This window comes from Pleurodeles waltl, chromosome 3_2 (assembly GCF_031143425.1).
Source record: "Pleurodeles waltl isolate 20211129_DDA chromosome 3_2, aPleWal1.hap1.20221129, whole genome shotgun sequence".
Lineage (NCBI taxonomy): Eukaryota > Metazoa > Chordata > Amphibia > Caudata > Salamandridae > Pleurodeles > Pleurodeles waltl.
Genome location: NC_090441.1, coordinates 117,383,076 through 117,407,317, shown reverse-complemented (window position 1 = coordinate 117,407,317; position 24,242 = coordinate 117,383,076). Strand labels below are relative to the sequence as shown.

The 24,242-nt window shown below is 43.7% G+C and overlaps 1 protein-coding gene, 1 long non-coding RNA gene and 3 other non-coding genes across 6 annotated transcripts in view; 1 reads left to right on the top strand and 4 right to left on the bottom strand.

Moving 5' to 3' along the window:
• The window catches only part of LOC138286557 (uncharacterized), a 107,480-nt gene extending 91,915 nt beyond the window's left edge, over positions 1 to 15,565 (top strand). For both annotated transcript variants that reach the window (XR_011202011.1, XR_011202012.1), the window contains exon 4: positions 15,432 to 15,565. This is a non-coding gene — a long non-coding RNA (uncharacterized lncRNA). The remainder of the gene's footprint in view (positions 1 to 15,431) is intronic.
• CCT6A (chaperonin containing TCP1 subunit 6A) overlaps positions 1 to 19,668 on the bottom strand; it is a 45,274-nt gene extending 25,606 nt beyond the window's left edge. Inside the window, exons 1-11 of the mRNA XM_069226936.1 lie at positions 19,410 to 19,668; positions 16,227 to 16,290; positions 15,704 to 15,838; positions 14,733 to 14,910; positions 6,464 to 6,563; positions 4,623 to 4,733; positions 4,075 to 4,234; positions 3,732 to 3,814; positions 2,640 to 2,736; positions 1,615 to 1,762; positions 1,213 to 1,346 (exon numbers count right to left, since the gene is read on the bottom strand). Of these exons, the coding sequence (XP_069083037.1) occupies positions 1,213 to 1,346; positions 1,615 to 1,762; positions 2,640 to 2,736; positions 3,732 to 3,814; positions 4,075 to 4,234; positions 4,623 to 4,733; positions 6,464 to 6,563; positions 14,733 to 14,910; positions 15,704 to 15,838; positions 16,227 to 16,290; positions 19,410 to 19,546 (1,347 nt within the window). The 5' untranslated portion in view covers positions 19,547 to 19,668. The remainder of the gene's footprint in view (positions 1 to 1,212; positions 1,347 to 1,614; positions 1,763 to 2,639; positions 2,737 to 3,731; positions 3,815 to 4,074; positions 4,235 to 4,622; positions 4,734 to 6,463; positions 6,564 to 14,732; positions 14,911 to 15,703; positions 15,839 to 16,226; positions 16,291 to 19,409) is intronic.
• Positions 4,357 to 4,486, bottom strand: LOC138286816 (small nucleolar RNA SNORA22). The gene has a single exon (XR_011202091.1). It is a non-coding gene; the product is annotated as a small nucleolar RNA SNORA22 (small nucleolar RNA).
• Positions 4,852 to 4,977, bottom strand: LOC138286815 (small nucleolar RNA SNORA15). Its single transcript, XR_011202090.1, has one exon. It is a non-coding gene; the product is annotated as a small nucleolar RNA SNORA15 (small nucleolar RNA).
• On the bottom strand, positions 14,174 to 14,303 carry LOC138286814 (small nucleolar RNA SNORA15). The gene has a single exon (XR_011202089.1). It is a non-coding gene; the product is annotated as a small nucleolar RNA SNORA15 (small nucleolar RNA).
• Positions 19,669 to 24,242: the final 4,574 nt, after the last annotated feature.

Genomic DNA, 24,242 nt, shown 5'->3' with positions numbered 1-24,242 from the left:
AAGAGCCTCATTGGAGGTGACATCATCTGGGGTGCAGGATATAGGTATGTGTCCACTGGGGGTTATATGGTAGCCTTGGACTGTTTCCCTCAAACCCATTCCATTTCCACCCACACACACCATAATAGAAAAATCTATATGCAGTGAAGGCAGCTGTGCAGGAGGCAGTTGAGGTATCCCTGTCGCGCCTTTTAGGCTTATTGGGAGTTGGAGGCACAGGAGGGGCTGAGGTCCTCCTCAAGAGTCAATTTCCTCTTATGAGGGACACAGTCCTTCAGCCATCTGGGAAGTTTGGCCAGGATCAGACCAGTGCTTGGCTGGATGTGAACTTACTGCTGCCTGACAGATGGTCCTGCAGCCACCAAAGATACGGCCATAGTCCTCATAGGCAACGGAGGACAGCAGTAGAGCGATCTGGATGGGGAACAAAGAGGGTCTATGCCCAGACTGCGCCAAGCCCCCTCTCGACTCAGAGTGCCTCAGCGCCAAATGCTTCGGGATGAGGTCCTTCAGTTTCAAATGCTTTGGTGCAGCACGTCTCTCCTCTGAACACTTCAGGTCCACTCGTTTCGAGTTAGAGGGTGGGCAAGAGTGCGCCATGAGTCCAGAGCAGAAGTGGCAGTTTAACTTGCGAGTACTTTTGATTCCAAGTGCTTAACAGGAGTTTGACGTGGCTCAGAATGACTGTCAACTATGGCCGGAAGGGAGAGGTGCACCAGAGGCAGCATGGAAGCTAGAAGCTGATGAGGGGTTGAGAAGCGGGTGACCAACAAGGAGTGGAGAAACTAAAACGGTGAACACTGACAAAGTGATTGTTTGAAAGTACAGACGAGGAACGGAGCCAAAGGCCTGGCAAGACCACCACATGGCCTCGAACCAGTGCTCACTTCAACACGTCTTAAGCTGCAGGCAGAGGAAAAAAAATAAGAATCCAATGCCCATGTACAATACTACTAATAGTTGGAGTCACTAGGTCTAAAGACTCTAAAAGTAATTTTGAAAAGGAGAAAAAAAAAAAAAGTACATATTGTAGCCCAACATTAAATGCCAGAAGTATGCATCTACAGCCACACATGCCACAAACGTTTCAGCTACAAAGCAGTACGCAATGGTAAATGCAGTAAATATAAACATCAGAAAAACGTAGAACTGCTGTTTTGATGGGGGGGGGGGAGGGGGGAAGAGAAGGGGGAGGTGTATGAAATTCAATACCTTAGGAATGATTAGCAGAGCATCCGCAAAAGCTTGTACTCCAAGCTGGGCGCGTCCTTTAACATTAGGTTTGTGCTTAACAAGGGCATTTGCTATTGCCACTTCCACAGCACCAGCACCTGCAACTACACAACCTACGAAAATAAAAATAAAATTAGACAGGTCAACACCAGACCTGAAGCACATATGAAAACCATGCTCAATCAACTACATGGACAAGGCCCAAGCAATGAGTAACCCTAGACGACTTCATGATAAACCTGCCATGTACAGTCAAAATATCTTCACTTGAACTTCAATACTAATTATTTTAAGACTGAAAAGTAACTTTTCTGGGAAAGAAATGATAATGAGACAATCACTTTCCAATAGTAAAATGCACAAAAAGATTTAATCGCTTACCATCTTCAATAGCATTTTTCACAGCACGTAATCCATCTCGGATTGCATCCTTGATCTGAGCAAGCGTGTGCTTGTTTGGCCCTTTGATCAACAGAGTTACAGAACGAGGGTTGTCACAATTCTCAATGAAAGTGAATTTCTCCTCGCCCTAGGGGGATAGAGAGAGGAGGGAAAAAGTCAGTCAAACTCAATTTTGCCTTAATCAGCTGGGACTTTACAGTTCTGAACCGCACAGAAAATTATGAAACAATGCGCTATACACTGAAGACATGTAAGTGGTTTAGCCATGCACAAAAATCAAGTACACTTAAAACTGGTCCAATATCCAATCTAAAGAACTAATTTATTAAAATTCTTCAGCAAAACTTCTGACCGATCAAAGTGCACCAAACCACTGGTAGACTGGAAAGATTTGGTACTCTGGGGTTTAATCAGTTAACAAGCCGCAGGACCAACTTATTCATCAGGTATTATTGCAGCTGCCAACCGTCCCTGGAAAATGTAGTTGTATGCAGGAAGAGAAGGAAAACAGACAGAATACTATCAAAAAATGGGCTTAATCAATTCATTATTTTGTCATTTCTGCACCAGTTAACACTGTATAGTCAAAGGTTTCACCTCATTAGTACAAGTTTAAAACCCAAATACAGCAAAAAGCAGCAGAAAGAGGACCATTCAACTTTTGCAGAAGGCCTTCTAGTGAGTGCCAACATGTCACTGCATCACAGTATTCTTCTTACTAACAGTCTGAGACAAACATTTTTTGTTAAAATATGCAGATTAGGCAGTAGATAATGACTGCGTCAAATGCATCAAATCCGTTATGCGGAAAATAGCGCAATTTCAGTGGCCCTGCCATTAGCATAATATTCAATGAATCAATTTAAATTCTTAAAATCATATCACAATAGTACAAAACTAACATAAGCAAACCTTACAGAGTTTGGTCATCAATTACCCAAAGAAACAAGAACAACTGCAGATAAGAACAATGTGTCCTCTTAGCCAGTCTTAACAATGCATACCATTGTGTATTCATAGACAAGCCCTGCATGTCCCAGGTTCTCAGGAGTAAGGTCATCTACTGAGTTCATTGCGGTACCACCACAAGCAAGAGTTAACCTAAACAAAAAAGAAAAAAAAAAAAAGAAGACTACATTGACTGCTTCCACAAGTAACGGAAATGAATATGAATATTTAAATAGAATTTTTTTGTGGGGGTGTTGGGGGGTGGGCTGGGAAAGACTGATGAACAGAAACGCAGCTTCTGGAGAAAACAATGGTGCAAAAAATAAAATGTCATAAAATAATAACTAATCTAAGCCGCCTAACCTATTCCATCACTCCTAGATAATCTCAGCCACTGAACCATGACAAGACTCATTCTTGGCCCCATAGACGCTGAGGGATACCACTGCACAGTATTGCACGAGAGCGTCACCCATGCATGCCAGTAAAGTGTTAAAGTGTTTTACTGCTTGCACTCTAAGGCTTTTAATGTCCAGTCCTGTAGACACAAGCCAAGGATCTGTGGGAAGGACATTAGCAGTTCCAGGCTCACAACCAACACCAGAAGTAGGACTATGGAGTCAGTCATGAACAAAGCAAGTTGAAGAAAAAAAAAAAAAAAAGAAACCACACAAACACTAGCTCAGAGTGGCAAACGCATGCAATTCAGAAATGGGTCAACGTTTTTAGATTGCCAACCGTGTTACACTAATGTTAGCATGTATATTAATATGCAGTTTATGCTCAATTGGGGGATGTGCCGACTTTTCTTACAAGTGACTCCCTTATTCAGATACTTCTACTTGGATGACTCCGCAACAAGCTACAATAAAGTACAAAAAAACAACATCCTGGGAATAAAGCAGCACCTGGTCAATAATACTGTAATAAAAGTATTCGGGCACCAAAAATATTTCATCAACGCTAGCTTGAAACTTTTACTAAGTAAAAAGAAACGTTTTTCTTGTAGTCACCTACAGATAATAGGTCTGGAACATTATAAGCACGTGTTAAATGAGATTATGTAGGCTGCATCAAGCAGAGAGACAGTTAAGTGGTAGGAACAAGCTTCAAAACAAAAAGCACATGCTGGCATCTCAAAGTCTTACCTCTCCATGTTCCGTCTTTTTGCTCTGCGAAGAGCTACAATTCCTTCTTTTGCAAGAGCATCCAAAGAAAAGGGATCTATACCCTGCAAATTTAAGCCAACATTATAATGTATGGAGACTCACTGATGCTAAAGAAAGTACCAAGTTTCACCCTCCCCACCGCCCCAAACATACAAACCACCAGCTACTACGAATGCATATTCACCCCCCCCCACCCCACCCCCCCCCCCCACCCCAATTAAGAACCAACTTTGAGGTAAAATTTCAAATCAAGCTGACCCAGCATGTATCAAAACTTATCACCAGTGTACATCTTAATTTGTGAGCCAAGGACCTACCTTACCTTTTGGTTGAGGACGACAAATCCTTTGCCCGAATCGCCACAGACCTTTCTTTTCAGCTCTACAATTTTTTGTACTCTTGCTTCAATGAATTTTCTTTCCGCTTTAACCAGCTTTTCACGTTCTTCCGCACTCTTGTAGAAGAATCCAGAGTTCACCTCACTTAAAAAAAATAAAAATAAGTGATTTTATATATTAAAAAAAAAAATGCCAAACAATAACATTCAATTTGGTTGATGACTTTTTATACAATTATGAAAATACTAAATAAAATTTGATCTTCCAATTGTTTTGTACTTTTGAATACATGTAGAAAAATGGACTTCTTCAAATGCAGAGGTAAAGTACAAATTGCTATAGCACAGAGTTTAAGCCAAGAAAACCACAAGGCATGCTTGGGTGTTCACTGTGCCAGACAGATAGAATAAGCAAATATTTCAATCTTCCCTCAGCAAGTTGAAGGGGGGGGGGGGGGGGGGGGGGGGGGAGGGGGGGGAGAAAGCACTAACCCTAAATTTGTCCAAAAGTACTCAAATATCAATGAACATACGTTTTCTCATACTCCAAGGAAACGTTGCAGGTGAGAATGAAAGCGTCCTCCACTCTTTTCTTCATATCAGGATGCCGAGCGCCATGATCCAATACCAGGCCCCTGATCAGACTTAATGGGAAGGGATAAAACAATTAAAAAGCTGCTGGTCAGATGCATTTTCACGTTTCATACATTTAAGGGCCATTGTCTGACATGTGCTAAGATCTTACGAAGGCAAGCCTCAGGATGTCATTCACGATCATGCAGAAATGCTGAATCAAAAACAGCATGACTGATAATGCAAAGTGAATTTTGCTCTTGCATGGTGTCTGACTGCATTAACTAGACGAGCTAATGCAGAATTCATCCATGCCATCATATGAAATTAATGTGAACAACAAACAAAAATAAAGGTTTGAACTGCAGGCATACCTACATGACAAGCTTCCACACCACAAGCCACAAATTGAAGACCAACTCATTCTAATCAGAAACCACTTGCCTCCCCAGTTTCAAAGGTTAACATACTGTACAACGTCATAATATTTAGTAAAGCTAAGGTGAATGACCGACAAATGTGTCTAGAAAACGGTTTATTAAACATTTGGATATAGTTTTTTGCTGGGAAACCTTACTTTTTTAATCCATTAATATTTTGTAAACCAGACAAAGTGAGCGTGAGAGGTAACAATCTCAGAGGGTAACGAGATGAGTGGGGTTGCAAGCAAAGACTTCTAAATACCAGGGGGCGGGGAGGGGGAGTCCAGAAGGTTTAGAAACCACTGAGAAAACAGCTGTAGTAAAGAAAAGCATATATTGCTCTTGCCTTGAAGCCTAAAAAAATGCACCATGATTCCGGGAGAGACTGAGCTCTTCGAAGGCCTTCCACACGTACTTGGCAGCAACAGCAGACGAGTGAACGCTGGACGTCATGTGCAACTCTAGCAGGGTTCACGTAGTATTTTTTTTCAGCTTTAATTCCAACAGTAGCTAACAGAAGTTGGAATGTCCCTCATGAGGGGAAGCAAACAGATTTTTTATTCTCATCCTGGACCTTCCAACATGTTAGACATTATGATAGTGTATCGTCAAGCACATGATATGAGGTAGTGATATTTTCAGTCACACGAGGGGCACTACACAAGCAATTACATGAGGTCATGGGAAGAATGCCAAAATGAAAATCTCTAAAAAAGGACTGAGAATAAAGTTACCCAATAGATGACAAATTGTGTAGCAGAGTAAATTTCAAAGAACTAGTAAAAATGAATAGAAAGAACGTGGAGGAGCCCTGTATTGACCTATCCTAACATAGTGAAATTGAAAAATGAACAATTCTGCTAAAGCAGTGATCGACGGAATAGCAAGGTTAGCCATTTCAACTTCTAGCTGGAAGCAGATCAGTTTCTTCCTCTTTGTAAGGATGTGCTCGATGCCTTGGTGAAGTTGCTAGCCCAGCACTGGAAATTTTTAGCAGTCTCAAAATAAGTTCCCTTTAGGGGTTTCCATTTTCAATGGTTTTCTTTTAAAGATTTCAATGTAATGTATCCTGTAATACCACAGGATAGATAGACATCAAGTGAGGATTCCACATATAGGGAAGGTTGTACAAAAACAAAAATGTTTCTCAATTACCAATACCTGTAGTTACAAATATGACCATTAAACCCTCCCCCCCCCAACCTGCAAGAGTATCCAGTGGAAGTGTAGCACTAAACTAATCTTCACAATGCAGTGAGTTTAAGGGTGTGGCAAGGAACACCAAACGAAAAAAAAAAAAAAAAAAAACAATTACAATTTTATGTTACAGAAATAATGCTTAACATAAGATTTAAAAGCAACAAGTAGAGGCTACCTACGTTGTGTCGGTTTCTGTTTTGTGTTTCATCTCCATAATTTCAACCATAAACAGATCGATTGGTTCATCTGGCTTTCTGATGGCCAAAATAGAGTCTACAACTGCCTGCAAAAAAAAGAGCCAAAAAGAGATTAAAAAGATGTTATCAATGATGGCAATTTCTGGCTCCTGTGTTCTTCGATTCCCTTTAAAACGGAAAAACCAAACGCAATTTGCACCATCAGTTTCCTACACCTTCACCACTTCCCCCAAACAACTCGTTATTACAGAAACATTAAGGTAGAAAGGAGACTGGAGACTGAACTTGCCCAGATATCTCAAGGAATATGCTATCTGCAGGTGTGTATTAGTACATTTGGGTTTTTGATTTGACATTACACCAACTGAGAATTTGCAATTTGTGTGTGAGGGAAACAATTCTCAATCAGGATATTGTCAAACCGACAAAGCTGTCAAAGAATAACTTGATGTTCTTTGAAATTAGAGTAATGAAAAAGCATACCATGTAGAACTCTGGACTCCCAAGTACAAATCCTTCCCATCTCCACCTGTATTTTAAAAGGGGGCAAAAGCAGATGTTACACTGCCTTTGCATGGGGGTGGCTCAGAGAAAAATCTGTAATCAGACTTGGCTCTACCAACCAACGGTAGAAAACTTGCTATTGAAATTATCCCAACTACACACCCTTCACAGGAAACAATGCTGCGGTATTACACTCCATTCTTACATGGAAGCAAAAGTACCAATACGATGCCCATCCTTCTCTCCTCCCTATTAAGTAAGCTTATTCAACAGACATCATCCTACTATAAAGTAGCTAGTGCAGGTGTAGAAAGCAGATGCTGTGAAGTACAAAAACCACACAACATACTTGTACAGTATGAATCATTCATATTACAATCCCACTGATCCATGTTCGTGTGGACCGCCGCACATTTTAAACACAGGATTGGTAATCCATGCAGTAGGTCTTTCATTTTGGTCCACTACAAACCAAAAACAGAACTTCACCCTAAACGCTCAATTAACTTAGTGGGCTTAGAGTCATGCCACTGGTTGGCTTTGGTCATTCATTAGCTTGCTTTTGATTTGCTGCTGTATGGGCTTGCCTTCCTCTCCTGTGTTTGGCCCTCCGCTGGAGCTTACGTGTTTGGGTCCTTCTACGGCTTACTTTGAAAATGAAAATGTCACTTACAAGTGTACATCTGTTCGTGGCATCAGTCGCTGAAGATTCACATGTTGTGCATAGCCCGCCATCTGGTGTTGGGTCGGAGTGTTACAAGTTGTTTTTCTTCGAAGAAGTCTTTCGAGTCACGGGACCGAGGGACTCCTCTTTGTCTCCATTGCGCATGGGCGTCAACTCCATCTTCGATTGTTTTCCCCGCAGAGGGTGAGGTAGGAGTTGTGTTGTAGTAATAGTGCCCATGCAATGGAGTGAATAAGTATGTACCTATTTAAGGTTTAAAAATATTTTTACAAATGTACAAAGTGTAAGCCAACTTCCGAACGGCTACAGGCTCCCGGGGAGGTGGGTGGGCACATGTGAATCTTCAGCGACTGATGCCACGAACAGATGTACACTGGTAAGTGACATTTTCAGTTCGATGGCATCTGTCGCTGTAGATCCACATATTGTGCATAGACTAGTAAGCAGTTATCTCCCCAAAAGCGGTGGTTCAGCCTGTAGGAGTTGAAGTAGTTTGAAATAAGGTTCTTAACACGGCTTGACCTACTGTGGCTTGTTGTGCGGATAGCACGTCTACACAGTAGTGCTTGGTGAACGTGTGAGGCGTAGACCATGTGGCTGCCTTACATATTTCGTGCATTGGAATATTTCCTAGAAAGGCTATGGTAGCGCCTTTTTTTCTGGTTGAGTGTGCCCTTGGTGTAATGGGCAGCTGTCTTTTTGCTTTAAGGTAGCAGATTTGGATGCACTTAACTATCCATCTGGCTATACCTTGTTTTGATATTGGGTTTCCTGCATGAGGTTTTTGGAATGCAATAAATAGCTGTTTAGTCTTTCTGATGTTTTTTGTTCTGTCAATGTAGTACATTAGTGCTCTTTTGACATCTAATGTAGTGCCCTCTCAGCTACGGAATCCGGCTGTGGGAAGAACACTGGTAGTTCTACAGTTTGATTTAGGTGGAACGGTGAAATAACCTTTGGTAAAAATTTAGGATTGGTCCTTAGGACTACCTTATTTTTGTGTAGTTGGATAAAAGGTTCTTGTATTGTAAACGCTTGAATTTCGCTTACTCTCCATAGAGATGTGATGGCAATGAGAAATGCAACTTTCCAGGTTAGGAATTGTATTTCGCAAGAGTGCATGGGTTCAAAAGGTGGACCCATGAGTCTTAAAACAACATTGAGGTTCCATGAAGGAACGGGTGGTGTCCTTGGTGGTATAATTCTTCTAAGGCCTTCCATAAATGCTTTAATGACCGGTATCCTGAATAGTGAATTTGAATAGGTAATCTGCAGGTATGCAGATATTGCCGCAAGGTGTATTTTAATGGAAGAGAAAGCTAGGTTTGATTTTTGTAAGTGTAGCAAGTAATCCACTACATCCTTTGGAGATGCGTGTAATGGTTGGATTTGATTATGATGGCAGTAGCAAGCAAACCTTTTCCATTTGCTTGCATAGCAGTGCCTAGTGGATGGTCTTCTTGCTTGCTTTATGACTTCCATACATTCTTGGGGGGAAGGTCTAAGTGTCCGAATTCTAGGATTTCAGGAGCCAGATTGCTAGATTCAGCGATGCTGGATCCGGATACCGGATCTGTTTGTGTTGTGTTAACAGATCTGGCCTGTTGGGCAATTTGATGTGGGGTACTACTGATAGGTCTAGCAGTGTTGTGTACCAGGGCTGCCTTGCCCATGTTGGTGCTATCAGTATGAGTTTGAGTTTGTTTTGACTCAATTTGTTTACTAGATATGGAAGGAGAGGGAGAGGGGGAAAAGCGTATGCAAATATCCCTGACCAGTTCATCCATAGAGCATTGCCTTGGGACTGCCTGTGTGGGTATCTGGATGCGAAGTTTTGGCATTTTGCGTTCTCTTTTGTTGCAAATAAGTCTATTTGAGGTATTCCCCAGAGTTTGAAGTAAGTGTTTAGAATTTGGGGGTGAATTTCCCATTCGTGGACCTGTTGGTGATCGAGAGAGATTGTCTGCAAGTTGATTCTGGATCCCTGGAATAAACTGTGCTATTAAGCGAATGTGGTTGTGAATTGCCCATCGCCATATATTTTGTGCTAGAAGGCACAGCTGCGTTGAGTGTGCCCCCCCCCGTTTGTTTAGATAATACATTGTTGTCATGTTGTCTGTTTTGACAAGAATGTATTTGTGAGTTATGATTGGTTGGAATACTTTTAGTGCTTGAAAAACTGCTAGCAGTTCTAGGTGATTTATATGCAGTTTCGTTTGATGTACGTCCCATTGTCCTTGTATGTTGTGTTGATCGAGGTGTGCTCCCCACCCTGTCATGGAAGCATCCGTTATGATGATGTATTGTGGCACTGGGTCTTGGAAAGGCCGCCCTTTGTTTAAATTTATATTGTTCCACCATAGAAGCGAGAGGTATGTTTGGCGGTCTAACAACACCAGATCTAGAAGGTGACCCTGTGCTTGTGACCATTGTGATGCTAGGCACTGTTGTAAGGGCCTCATGTGCAGTCTTGCGTTCGGGACAATGGCTATGCATGAGGACATCATGCCTAGGAGTTGTAATATCATTTTTGCTTGTATTCTTTGGGTTGGATACATGCGTTGTATGATTTTGTTGAAATTTTGAATTTTGTGGACTTGGAGTGGCTAATCCTTTCGTTGTGTCTATTGTGGCTCCTAGGTATTGTTGTACCTTGCACGGCAGAATGTGTGATTTTGCATAGTTGATGGTGAAACCGAGTTTGTAGAGGTTTTGTATGACCTGATTTGTGTGGTGTGAGCACCCTGTCAGTGAGATGGTCTTGATTAGCCAGTCGTCTAGATACGGGAATACGTGTATTTGCTGCCTTCTCATGTGTGCAGCCACTACTGCTAGACATTTTGTAAAGACTCTTGGTGCGGTTGTTCAACCAAACGGCAATACTTTGAATTGGTAATGTATTCCGTTGAATACAAACCTTAGGTATTTCCTGTGCGACGGATGTATTGGTATGTGGAAATACGCGTCTTTGAGATCTAAGGTTGTCATGTAGTCCTGTTGCTTTAGCAATGGTAACACCTCTTGTAGTGTGACCATGTGAAAGTGTTCCGATTTGATGTAGGTGTTTAGTGTTCTGAGGTCTAGGATTGGTCTCAGTGTCTTGTCCTTTTTTGGTATTAGAAAGTACAGTGAGTAAACCCCTGTATTCCTTTGAGTTTTTGGTACTAGTTCCATTGCGTTCTTTTGCAATAATGCTTGGACTTCTATTTTTAGGAGGTCTGAATGTTGTTTTGATATATTCTGCGTTTTTGGTGGTTTGTTTGGAGGGATTTGTAGAAATTCTATGCAATAACCATGTCGGACAATTGCTAAGACCCAAGTGTCTGTTATTTCCTCCCATGCTTGGTAATACTGACTTATTCTTCCCCCCACTGGTGTTGTGTGGCGGGGATGAGTGACGTGTGAGTCACTGTTTGGTTGTAGGTGTTTTGGGGCTTTGAAATTTCCCTCTGTTTCTAGGGAATTATCCTCCCCTGAATTGGCCCCGGAAGCCTCCCCTTTGGTACTGTCCCTGGTAGGTGGACGGTGTTGAATGTGAGGTGCTGGCCTGTGTGCTTTGACCCCGAAACCCCCCTCTAAAGGTTGTTTTGCGGAAGGTGCTGAAAGTGCCTCTGCTCTGCGGGGAGTAGAGTGCGCCCATGGCTTTTGCAGTGTCCGTGTCCTTTTTCAGCTTCTCAATTGCCGTGTCCACTTCAGGTCCAAACAATTGTTTCTCATTGAATGGCATATTGAGCACTGCCTGCTGTATTTCTGGTTTAAAACCAGATGTTCGTAGCCACGCGTGCCTTCTTATAGTTACTGCTGTGTTAACTGTTCTTGCAGCTGTGTCCGCTGCATCCATAGAGGAGCGTATCTGGTTATTAGATATGTTTTGCCCCTCCTCAACCACCTGTTTTGCCCTCTTTTGTAGATCTTTGGGTAGATGCTCGATGAGGTGTTGCATCTCGTCCCAGTGGGCTCTGTCATAGCGCGCTAGGAGCGCCTGAGAGTTTGCGATGCGCCACTGGTTTGCAGCTTGTACTGCAACCCTCTTCCCAGCTGCATCGAACTTGCGGCTCTCTTTATCTGGGGGTGGTGCATCGCCCGATGTGTGAGAATTGGCTCTTTTGCGAGCTGCTCCTACTACGACCGAATCTGGTGGCAGTTGTGAGGTGATGAAGACAGGGTCTGTTGGAGGTGCTTTATATTTCTTTTCCACCCTTGGTGTTATTGCTCTACTCTTGACAGGCTCTGAATATTTCCTTTGCGTGCCTAAGCATTCCTGGGAGCATAGGCAGGCTTTGGTAGGAGCTATGGGTAGAGGAGAGGGTGTTGAACAGGAAGTCATCCTCGACAGGTTCGGAGTGCAGGGACACGTTGTGGAACTCTGCTGCCCTAGCCACCACTTGTGAGTATACTGTGCTGTCCTCTGGTGGTGAGGGCTTTGCAGGATACGCTTCTGGACTGTTGTCTGACACTGGTGCGTCGTATAAGTCCCAAGCGTCCTGGTCATCTTGGCTCATGGTAGTGTGAGCCGGGGAATGCGACGGAGTCTGTGCCGGTGAAAAGTGCGTTGCAGGTGGCGGAGTTACCTTTTTCACCAGTTTTGTTTGTGGTGCTTGTTCTTGTTGGAACTCTAGTCTCCTTTTTCTCCTAATGGGGGGGGGAAGGGTGCTCATCTTCCCTGTTCCACTCTGAATAAAAATCCGTCTTTGAGTGTGGTCCACCTCGGTGGATTGTAACTCCTCAAATGTATGCTTTCTCATCTGAGAGGACAGTGATTGCTCCTCTGAATAAGAACCGGTAGTTGGTGCAGTTGCGGGTCGTTTTGGCACCGAAACTATGTCCGCGCTCTTTTTCGGCTCAGAGGACACTTTCCTTTTTTTCGGAGCCGAACCCTCTCGGCGTCGATCCTCCTCGGTGCCGCTGTCTCTGCGTCGAGCAGCTTCGGCACCGCTATCTCGGCGTCGATCTTTGTCTGCAGCACTATCTCGGTCCCGAGATGGCTGGGTGCCTGTGTCTCGACCGAGTCGGACAATCTTGGCACTATTTCGGCCTTTTTCGGTGCCGATGTTCGGTCACCGCCTTTATGGGTTGAGCCATGGCCTGATGGCAGTGGCGTCCCCTGGGCCTGATCAGCTTTCTTGTGTGCTATTTTCGACGTCTTACTCACTGCTTCATGGTCGTCGAATTCGTCCGAATCCGATTCATGGATCGAGAAGGTCTCTTCTTGTTCTTCGAACTCTCGGTGTCCTGTCGGCGTGGACGCCATCTGCAGTCTTCTGACTCGTCGGTCACGGAGCTTTTTTCGGGACCGGAACGCACGACAGGCCTCGCAATCTTCTTCCCTGTGCTCGGGCGACAGGCACAGGTTACAGACCGAATGTTGGTCCGTATATGGGTATTTGTTGTGGCATTTAGGACAGAATCGGAATGGGGTCCGTTCCATCGGCGTCGATGTCACACGCGGTCGGGCCGACCAGGCCCCGACGGGGATCGAAAATTACCCCGAAGGGCGACGGCGATCTTAACGATTCGATGTCGATTCTATTTATCCCGATTCCGAACGCAACAATAGCGACGTAATTTTCCAAATTTTTATCTAACTTTCCGTTCCGAAACCCGGAGCGAAAGAAACACGTCCGAACCCGATGGCGGAAAGAAAACAATCGAAGATGGAGTCGACGCCCATGCGCAATGGAGACAAAGAGGAGGAGTCCCTCGGTCCCGTGACTCGAAAGACTTCATCGAAAAAAAACAACTTGTAACACTCCGACCCAACACCAGATGGCAGGCTATGCACAACATGTGTATCTACAGCGACAGATGCCATCGAACCTACATTTAACTATTTATACTGTGTACTTTTCTTCCCCCCCATGCCCTCCCCCACCTTTCGATGCTTGCCCCAAGTTTCTCGCTTGATTGATGCTTTTTACTCTCCCTACTGATGCACCCATTTGTTAGATTTTATTTTTTGTGGACAAACAGCAAATTGATGCTGGCGCTTTCATCTTAAAAGTACATGAGGCCAATTAATTAGCTTTGCCAATGCTAGTGTCGTTCAGGCCTTTATATTAAAAAAAAAAAAAAAAAAAAAAAGTGAAACTAAAACGAATCAATGAAACCAGCTACATTCAAAGAACACCGACCCAAAAGCAAGTGTTGTCAAAACAAAAAGCAATCTTTAAAATTCTACTGAGTGAAAGATGTGGTTCTCTCACAGATCAATAGCACTGATATAGTAGCAGTTCAAGGCTTAATTGTAAACTTCACTGGCTTAACAAGGTTGCTTCGTTAATTAGGTATAAAGGAATTGGAAACAAATTATTGTGGGTGGGCAGGAACCAACACTTTAACCCTTTGGATGGACTAGTCGACAGATCAATGCATGAAGGAACATAACCTAGAGGAAGTGAAAAGGCTATACAGTGATAAGGCTCAGTATTGCAAGGTAGTAATTTGCTGCGATGCACTGCACTCTGAGGAGGGACAGTACGAAGGACTCAACTGGAGAGGTTTCAATGTAGTCACCTTTTATTTCCAACATACCAATGTGAATGGCTGTCATTTTTTAAAATAAAGTGAAACATACTCTAGCATGGTGTCTGACTGCATTAACTACTGAAAGAGAGATGCAGAATTCGTCCATGCAACATTTATCTATAGGTCATTAGAAAGTGACTTGAAAAACATCTTCACTGTACAAGTCCCACCTCTTCCCACCCAAACATGATGGCAAAGACAATCTAACATTTAATTTGGTAATGCTAATGACATCTACCAAGCTATGCTGGAACTGATTAGGATTTTCAACCCCATAAACTGTTAGTCTCAAAAGGTGCTTAAAATGAATATGGTTCTTTTGCCCTTCATATGTAGCTAAATCTCCCCAACCAACACCAGAGGCTTTACCAATGCACACACACCAAAAAAAAATAAAAAAAACACAATTCTTGAAATGGCAATATCGTTATACATTACAAATACTAGACAAACCTCTACTGGCAACTACAATGCCAACCCATCATTTAAAAATACAACCAATGTTCCTGCCTTTTTCCACTCCAAATCCTATAGTACTTGCCTCTGTTAATATATCGGCCAATTCAGTATGGACTTTTGTACGCAAGGATGTTCTTGCAACATTAATGAGCGTTTCCCGATCCATTTCTTTGGCCACCTTGATTTGTTCTAGAACCTCCAGGGCCTTTTCTTTTGCAGCTTCAAATCCTTCAGTCACAACTCTGGGGTGCAAGCCCTATAAGAAAATAAAGTTGAAGATTTAAAGCAATAACAGACAGATCAAGCTAGCAACCTATAGTTATCGGCTGGCAAATGGGAGGGGGGGGGGGGTGTTTTGGGGGCAGTGGACGATTACAGAAGAACTGCTAAGGCTAGTTATAATACATTGCCCCTGAAGCACACAGGACTCCCTCTCTGTCTGAGCTAGTTTCTCAGGCATATTAGCTCACGGAAGATTGGACATGGTGGTCTAAGGCGATTAAGTTTGGCCCTCTAGGGTTGCAGAGATTATCAGAAGCGTTTATGCGTTTGGAGACTAATAAACTAAAGCAAACTTGACACAAAGCAGATTAAATGGAATTTAAGCTTTAGAAGAGACCACATACAATCTAGATTTTAGGGAAATATATGTAGTTTATATATTTTTTTTATAAGAATGGGGGGGGGGGGGGGTTAATGTAGACTCAATACAGGATGCAAAGAAATTACAGCCATGCTAAGAATCCAAGCCAAAATAACGTTTGCATTCTCTTGCAGGTAGAAATTCTGACAAGGAAGCATCTAGACCAGATGCCACCACACACAAAATTCAAGACTAACAACTGCATATGCAAAAAATTAAACAGATGCCTGCATTTTATACCTTGTTACAATCTGGAAAAGAGCTGCCAAATCAAATCTTGAACCTCAAGCAATGGGTAAAAAGGGATTCAGATTACAGCACTGTACAATTGCCTCAATCGACAAATGTGCAAGAGAACACAAAAGTACAGAAAAAGTTCACGAGCATAACTGAAACACGAACGTACCTCAGAAATATAGAGGTCAGCCTGTTTAAGCAGCTCGCCAATAATCAACACGTTTGAAGTGGTGCCATCTCCTGTAATGTCATCCTGCGCTGTTGCAACTTTTGCTATTAACGACGCAGTTGGGTGCTGAATTTGCTTGACAAAAAATAGATACAAATTGTAAAATAAAAAACTTGCAACACAGTCAATGAACTAGCCATATGAACGTCCTCTTGCATATATTTATTCTAAAATCAGGTTACTTTATAACTGTCATGCAACACACCCCCAACTGTGATGAGGATGATAAAAAAAAAAAAAAAAAAAAAAAGATACAAACCTTGGCATCCCACTGAAAGTAATACTTGCCTGCTACCACACAACACACAAGCCTAAGGTAGATGTATATATCAAACTCAATACCCCCCCTTCTCCAAACTTGCATTACCTTAATAAAATGTAACTGAAACTGCTATGCCTACAATCCCAAGGTAGCAACACTAAGGGGTTAACATGATTACATGTGGGCATTTATGAAACTTACCATTTCATGAAGTAACACATTGCCGTCTTTGGTAAGTTTGATGTCTCCAGCCCCGGAAACAAGCCTGTAAAAGTGCAGGAAGATTCAGATGGGTGTAATAAGAAAAGATTAACTTTAAAACATGGAAAGGATCTTCATAAGGTCTGACATACAATGATGCACTTAAATCCCACCCTTAACAGTGTAAAATTGTTGTGTCCCACTTGGGTTAAGGAAGGCCTGAGCCATACTGGGACAGCACACTAAGGGCAGACCTGGCAAAATATAAAAACAATACTGTCAGAATCCAACATGGGTAAGCAGATCAGTTAAGAAATTGAGAATTTTTAACAAATTGCAACAGTATAGGCAAGTGTTACACACAATCACTCATTCACACAGAGTATGATGGACAATGGGCACATGGGGGTGACTAACAAGGGCAAAGATGAAACTGAGATGAAAGGAGTGCGGGTGCATTGCAATGAGTGAGGGGTGTGAGTAAATCAGTGAGGGCATGGCAGGTGGCACTGGTATACTCTAGGAAATTCTTGCCTTATGGTGGTTCCCATGTGTAGGAAAATGCAACTGTTGGCATGGCTACCCCCTAACTTTTTGCCTAGTGAAGGTGCACTCCCCCCAAACACCCTCCCAACAAGACACAGCCCCGACTTTTGGCAGCAAGTCCAGGTAGATAATGAGAACAACAAGGAGTCGTCATCCCCTCAGTCAGGTCCACCCCTAAGGTGACCAGAGCTGAAGTGACTCCCTCCTTAGAAAATCCTCCATCTTGTCTTGGAGGATTTAGCCCAATAGGATTAGGGATGTGCCCTGCCGCCCCCCCCCCCCCCCAAAGGGGGGAGCAGGGGGACAAGGAAGGTGTAGCCACTCTCAGGAACAGTAGCCATTGACTACTGCCCTCCAGCCCTAACACACCCCTAAGTTTAGTATTTAGGGGCGACCCTGAACCCAGGAAATCAGATTCCTGACGACTTACAAAGAAGGACTGCTGACCTGAAAACCCTGCAGAGAAGACGACGACAACTGCTTTGGCCCCAGCCCTACCGGCCTGTCTCCAACTTCGAAGAACCTGCACCAACGATGCATCCTGCGGGCCCAGCAACATCTACCGACTCAGGACTGCCCTGCAGCTACAAAGGACCAAGAAAATCCAGTGGAAAGCAGACCTGTCCAACCAAGCAAGAAGAAACCATCTTTAAAAGGACGTTCACCTCACTTCAGAAGCGCGAGTCCCCACCACTCTGCACCGGAGTCCAGAGAAACCAACGACAGAGGATCCCCAGGCAACTCAGACATGTCCACCCTGGGCTAACCTCGCTGCACCCCCACGACAACAACTGCAGAGGGAATCCTGAGGACCCCCCGAACGCATCTGCCCAGGAAGAAAAAGAAGAAACCAGATGCCTGGAAGAAGCACTGCACCTGCAGCCCCCAGGCCTGTGAAGAACCAACCACCGGCGCAGCAGTGACCAGCAGGCAGCCCTCACCCTTGCCCCAGTCAGTGTCTGGACCGAGAAGCCCCCCTTGTGCCCTACCTGCAACGTCTGAGTGACCCCCGGGTCCCTCCATTGAAACCTATTACAAACCTGACACCCTGTTTGCCCACCGCACCCAGCTGCCCCTGTGACGCTGAGGGTGTGCACCTACTTGGGACCCCCCCCTTCCCACTGCTCTACTAAACTCCCCTGGTCTGCTCCCAAAGATGTAGCAGTTATTTGGGCTCCTCTGCACCTGACCGGCCCTGTGTTGCTGGGTGTTTGGGGCTGACCTGAAACCCCAACTATGGGCTACCGATGCCCCGGAGACTGAACTTGTAAGTGCTTTACTTACCCCATTAACTTGACTGTACTTATACTGACATCCCACAGGAAAGGGTGAATTTTGTACTGTGTCCACTTAAAATAGCTTATTGCCATTTTATGCTTAACTGAGTACATTACTGTTTTGATTCAAAGTCCTATCTATAGCTATGCAAAGTCCCTTACATTTAATGTACTTACCTGCAATTTCAATCTTGTGGTTCTAAAATAAAGAAAATAATATTTTTCTATATAAAAACATATCGGCCTAGAGTTAAGTCATTGAGTGTGTGTTCTCATTTATTGCCTGTGTGTACACAACAAATGTATTATCTATTATTGCCTCTGTCAAGCCTCTTGGGGAACCTCTGGACTCAGTGTGCATATTATCTCTCACTGAGATAGTACATACAGAGCCAGCTTCCTGCACTATGGAAATCTACCGGCACTGGCCTATTGGAAGAATTCTTGTAGGAGGACATCAGTGGCAAGATGTTGGTGCCGATATAATGAAGGCATTTTTTTGGTCTGAATGAGTACAGCCAAGCAATATGAGAGGAAGAAGGAACCCATGAGAAAATCGTGGCCTTGGCATGCTAAAGGTATTTTTGCCATACGAAGCACCCACGATATATTGGCAACACTAGTAGTAGTACATATTTTTTTTCGCATAAAGGTGCTACCCATCACAATAAAGCTATCCAAAACATACTGGCGTTCATTCTCAACATGGAGAAATCATAGCACTTAAAAATAGTGTTAACTCCTAGGAGGCGTTAGACTTCATTTCAACAAGAGTAATGGAATAATAAGCGTCTTTCCATAGCGTGGTGCTTTTTAGCAAATTTACGCGAAAATTATGCTTTTAAGCGCACAATTTTAACCAACTGTTTTCTAAGGGTAAGCCCAACTCTTCTACAAGTCTAGTTCACTGGCTAAAATTCTCAGCAATATGATCATCTGCCAAGTCTCTAGACACTTCCTTCTTACGGCTAGCTACACAACTTGCACCGGGTGCTGTTCAAGTCCGTTTTCTATTTTCATGGCCTGACAGTCCTTCTTCGACGTAACTATTCTACTTTGGCCGTTATTTCTATGGTTCCCGCATACACAAAAGACGGATGCTCCAACTGCCGTGTTCGCAAAGATACAAGTTCGAGAGTTTACAAACAATTCATTTTACACCAAAGTTCTTAACTTTTTTCGACACAAACCGTGTCAGTTTCAACGAGTACAATGCATCCACGAACTTCCGACTGCGACAGCGCCGCGCGCATGCGCAGTGATAAGCACATTACCACCCCGCCGCACTACATAGTTCAATAGCGCTGTGACTGGTAGCTTTCCCTCCCTACCACTGTAACCTTTCGCAACCAGCACTCACATCTTCATGGTCCCTTTCGGGCCCAGGTTGGTCCGCAGAACGTCTTGCAGCCCACGAGCCGCGCTGATGTTCACGGCCAGAGCCGCCTGCGCGCGAGCCACCTCGGCCTTCGGATTGAGAGCTTTCACGGCAGACATGGCTGAATTAAGGTTTTCCGGGCTGGTCGCTTGGAGCGGAGTAATGTGCGGCCTCCAGCACGCCGCCTCGGATGCAAAAGGAGCTGGAAAGCGTGCAACCGGTGATTCCAGAACAGTGTAACGTGCTGCGCGCCTCCCGATTGGCTGTGAAGATGTCAGCTTTGTGACGCCACCGGCTACTATTCAGTAGCACATACGTATTCAGCACTAGACCGCAGTTTGTTCTTTATCGCCATGTTAGGTGTAGAAAACTACTCGTGGATGTTAAAACTGCAAGGGAGGAAAGGGTTGTACCGGGGCATGGCAAGAGTGTCCCAGCTCGCTGCTCATTCATGCTTTGACCTAACATGGGTACTACTATTGGCCGCCACGCCCACATGAGTCGAAATCGTACAACTCCAAAACAGCGTAATCTCTCAAACGAAATGATTGTTTACGAAAGACGACATTGCTTCCCTTATTCGTAGGAAGACGTTCGGTAATCTAAAGAAGGGAATCATTTCTTATGTGCAGGGCCGGCTTTAGGGCAGTGCGATTGATGCAGACTACCTGTGACTTTGGTGGGAGATAGTGCTGTGTTTAAAAACAACGTATGGGTTTGAAAGCATGCAAACTTTCTCCTTGTGCCAGCAGTTGTCAGGCAACAATAAAAATGTCAAGATAACTGGTGATTAATGTTCCTGCTGGTCAAGAGTTTGGAATTTTGTCTTGTGGCAGTTTTGATCCGTCATAGGAGTGCAGAGGGTTAATGTGCCTGCTGCAAAGAACGTGTACCAAGCATATCACAGACCTGATAGTGAATAAACTATGAGCAAAATAAAATGAAATGTATGTCAGAAAGGGGCTATGGAGATATAAGGGACATTGCTGGCAGGTGGTATTGAGGGATTTTGTGGAGAAGGAGGTCAGAGGAGACGCTTCAGTAAAGACTGTCGTACCAAGCTCCACCATTGCTAAAGCCAGCCCGGCATATGTGCCAATGTTTTGGAACACAAACAAATACGATTTTAAACAAAATGCCAGTGCTTGTAGGGCTAGCTTGTAGACCTGAACATGTTTCTTCAGTCACCAGTGAGGTTCTTTCTTTTTTTTTTTGGACAGTTTTATATAGAGCAAACTCAACCCAATGGTATTGGTGGACTTTACATGAGCACCAGTTACGTTCTTTCTTTTTTAGGCAAGGATTGAGTGATTTTCCCAGAATCACAGGATGTTGAGCCGACACTGAGACTCGAGCCTGGTTCCCCGATTCCAAAGCCTTTAAGCAGGTTAGATACTTGATGTAGTGCTTTTTCTCTAGTCTTCAATTTGAAGCCTGTGATGTTCTGGGCCTTAGTCCTACATGCTGGAATGAATGACCACACAGACAATGGAAGGTAGGGTAGATAACAGGCCACAGGCACGTGCACTCGGGCCCTTTTATTGACAGGGCATCAGATCAGTGACACCTGTGTTGGATGGGTGTGGGCGTAAAGGTTGGCCCTTTGAAAGTGTCTTTAAAATGCTATATGTCTGGCAGGACAAAACAAAGCACTTCTGATGAACCAGGAGCAGTATAAATCTCCTAAGAAGGTTGTTTCTACACAACTAAACGTGGTCAACTTATAAATTCAATATCGAATAACATTCCAAAGTTAAACGTAAAAGACATTAGGCTTCACAATAAAGACTGACCAGTATTATAATGTAAACCATGAATGTTTATTAAAGGCTTACATCATTATGGACGGCAAAATAAATAGCAGGAATGAGTCATTTGTCATATAAAAGTAGGAAGCTCAGAAAGAAATGCAAATCATAAAATAGTAGAACAGAGTATAATGCAGCTCAGTAAATAGGTCATAATTCAGGGATCAGACTGCAGCAAAGTAAATAGGTCATACATCAGAGAGCAGACTGACAGAGAATTGCCTTCTAAAAATCAGGGGAAAATGAACACAACACCTTGTGAGGTTTAAACAACCCTGTTCACGGTATGGACTAGTAATTACAGTGCCATTTTACAGTCTATCAATAATGTATTGTTGTTGTTTTTTTAAATTGTATGGCAAAGAGCTGAAACAATAAAGAATTACAAAGAATTACACATACAACATCTTCTGGATAAGGATCACTTTATTTGGTAAAATACAATAGGAGTATACATTTTGAGTGAATATGCAAAGCATACTAGGCAGCTGTGCACTTTGCCCTAGATATATTTTATTCAACTTCATACTGTTATTTTACAATAACCAGTTTTACGGTCTTGTTTTAAATTCTTCTATCGCATTGTTTAGCTTAGTTCAGCACTGTGTTCTCAAATAATGCATTCTTGATCGCTTTGTGCTTCAGTCAAGGTTACAGTTTGGTACATTGCCAGTAAACGTGGTAAAAGTTTAGTCTCCAGTATTCATAGAAAATACACATCCTTACGTAGGGACATTTTCTTAGAACATCTGCGTGTTAGTATAAAAACACTTCCTAGTCCTAGAACAGATCAAGAGGGAGATTCCAGCCAGGAACCTCCAACTAGATGCTGAATGCCCCATTACAGATGCTGATGCAGATTACAGGCCTTTTGCTCAGGTATGAGGGTTGATGTCCTCCCGGGGGAACCTGAAAGGCAGGCTTAGAGCTTCACATGCTGTGCTCGAAATATAACTGGTTATTGCAGCTCACGCTTTGCTATCTAAAATGCAGTTGTTTTATTAAACCAATCTTTAAAACTTAAACTGCCTTTGTCATTTATATATGGGACCGTACTGTGTATGAGAGACCCGGTTGTGACCTGAGTGACCACAACTTCCCTGGGAAGTGCTAAGATGTCATGCGCTTAGCTGCCCAATTGTCTCTCCCATTTGGGAGATATGAGGCACTGCTAGTTAGCCAGAGCAAAACCCGGATATAGAGTGACAAGGGTCCTTCACCGTGGGTCAGACTTAGTCCCGCACACTATGAACGATCTTGCCGCTCAAAATCCAGCAGTCTCATTAGGATAATGAGAGCCTACGCGACAGGTGGTTTGGCTCCAGCCAAACCGCCAATGTACCACTTCATCCGCCACAGCGGTAACAGCCGCTGGGCTGGAGACTCCAGCCCGGCGGCCATCACTAGCCCGCCCGCTGGATTATGATCCGGCATAGTGCCATGGTTTTCGTGGCTTCCTTACTATCAGTGACAGGTAATTCCTTCCCAGTCACTGATAGGGGTCTTCCCCGCCCCCCACCCCAAATTTACCCCCACTCCCCTCCCTCTCCAGACCCACCTCCCAACATACATACACCTTCACGCACCATCACACACACTCACACACACACTTATACCCACAAGCACCCACGCATGCATTCATGCATTCACACACACATCCAAACACACTGACATACAAGCACACATGCATTCACACAACACAACATACACGCACTCACACATCCACACATGCACACACATACCACATGCAATGCACACCCGCATTCACGCACACATAAACATACTCACACACACACACAACACCATCTCCCCTGTCAGAGCACCCGACTTACCTGTAGTCAGGGGGTCCTCTGGCAAGAGACAGGATGGGGCGCTGCTGCCAGCAGCAGCGTCAGCCAGCAGAACACCAGCCATGATACGGTCTGCGGCGGTCTACTGGCATGGTGCCGCTGCTGGCAGCAGCAACACCTAACCACCGTCCGCCACCATGACCCTAGCTGGAATTCCACCATCCTTATGGCAGAATTCCAGCTACGGTCATAATATGGCAGTCGGTTGGTAGCCACAGCGACGGTCTTTTGGTGGCCATCACCGCAGTGGTAGGTGCTTTTTACCGCCACTGTCATAATGAGGGCCATAGTCTTTACGCATGCCTTTCTAAAGGACAATTTCCTTCCTCAAGTTTCTTTACATTTTATTTCTATAGGACCCTTGAGAAGAGGGTTTTCATTCCACAAAAACTGTATAAAGTTTACCTACCCCCTTTGTAGATGAGTAAGAGATAAGTCGTTCATAGATAGCTTCTCTCTTGCGACTCCCGCTTCCATTCTAAGGAGGATCACTCAGTTACTGCAAATAGGCATAGCCTGAATGCACAGGTTCATAAAGCTTGTTCTCCTGTTTAAATAGCATGAATGATTTAGCAATCCACTTTTTAAACATGTCAGAAATTAATCTACACTGCCCTCTCTACATTTATCAAATGGTCTACAATGTAATAATGAAGTAAAAGCTGGGTTGGATTCAATTGGGGTTTCTAAGGATGGAAATGAGGTGATACTGTGCTTCATTGCTATGATATCCTAGAGTGTTGTAGCTGGTTGTATTGGCATGCTAAGATAGGCATTACATAGGTTTAGCCCCTTCCTCACCCAAATGATATCCCAAAGAGGCCTCCCCCTCTGAGATTCTCCTTAGGTGGCCCAATGTTATCTGTTTTGGTTTTGAACCACTCAATTACTACTGTGCCATCCTGTAACATATACAAGAATCTGGCACTGCCAATCAACCTTCCATCTTACTATGTTGTAGAAGTTTTGCCAGGATTCTTAAATTATTTGTGCCCCTCCATATAAAGTGGGAAACAGATGATTTCAGTATTTCAAAGAAAATGAGTTTAACCTTCAACAGTGGAGCCTGAAACAGTTACAACGCCCATAGAAGAATATTCATTTTTGCCATATCTTGCTGCTACAGAAAATTAAAAAAGGAGACATATCCCAAGATC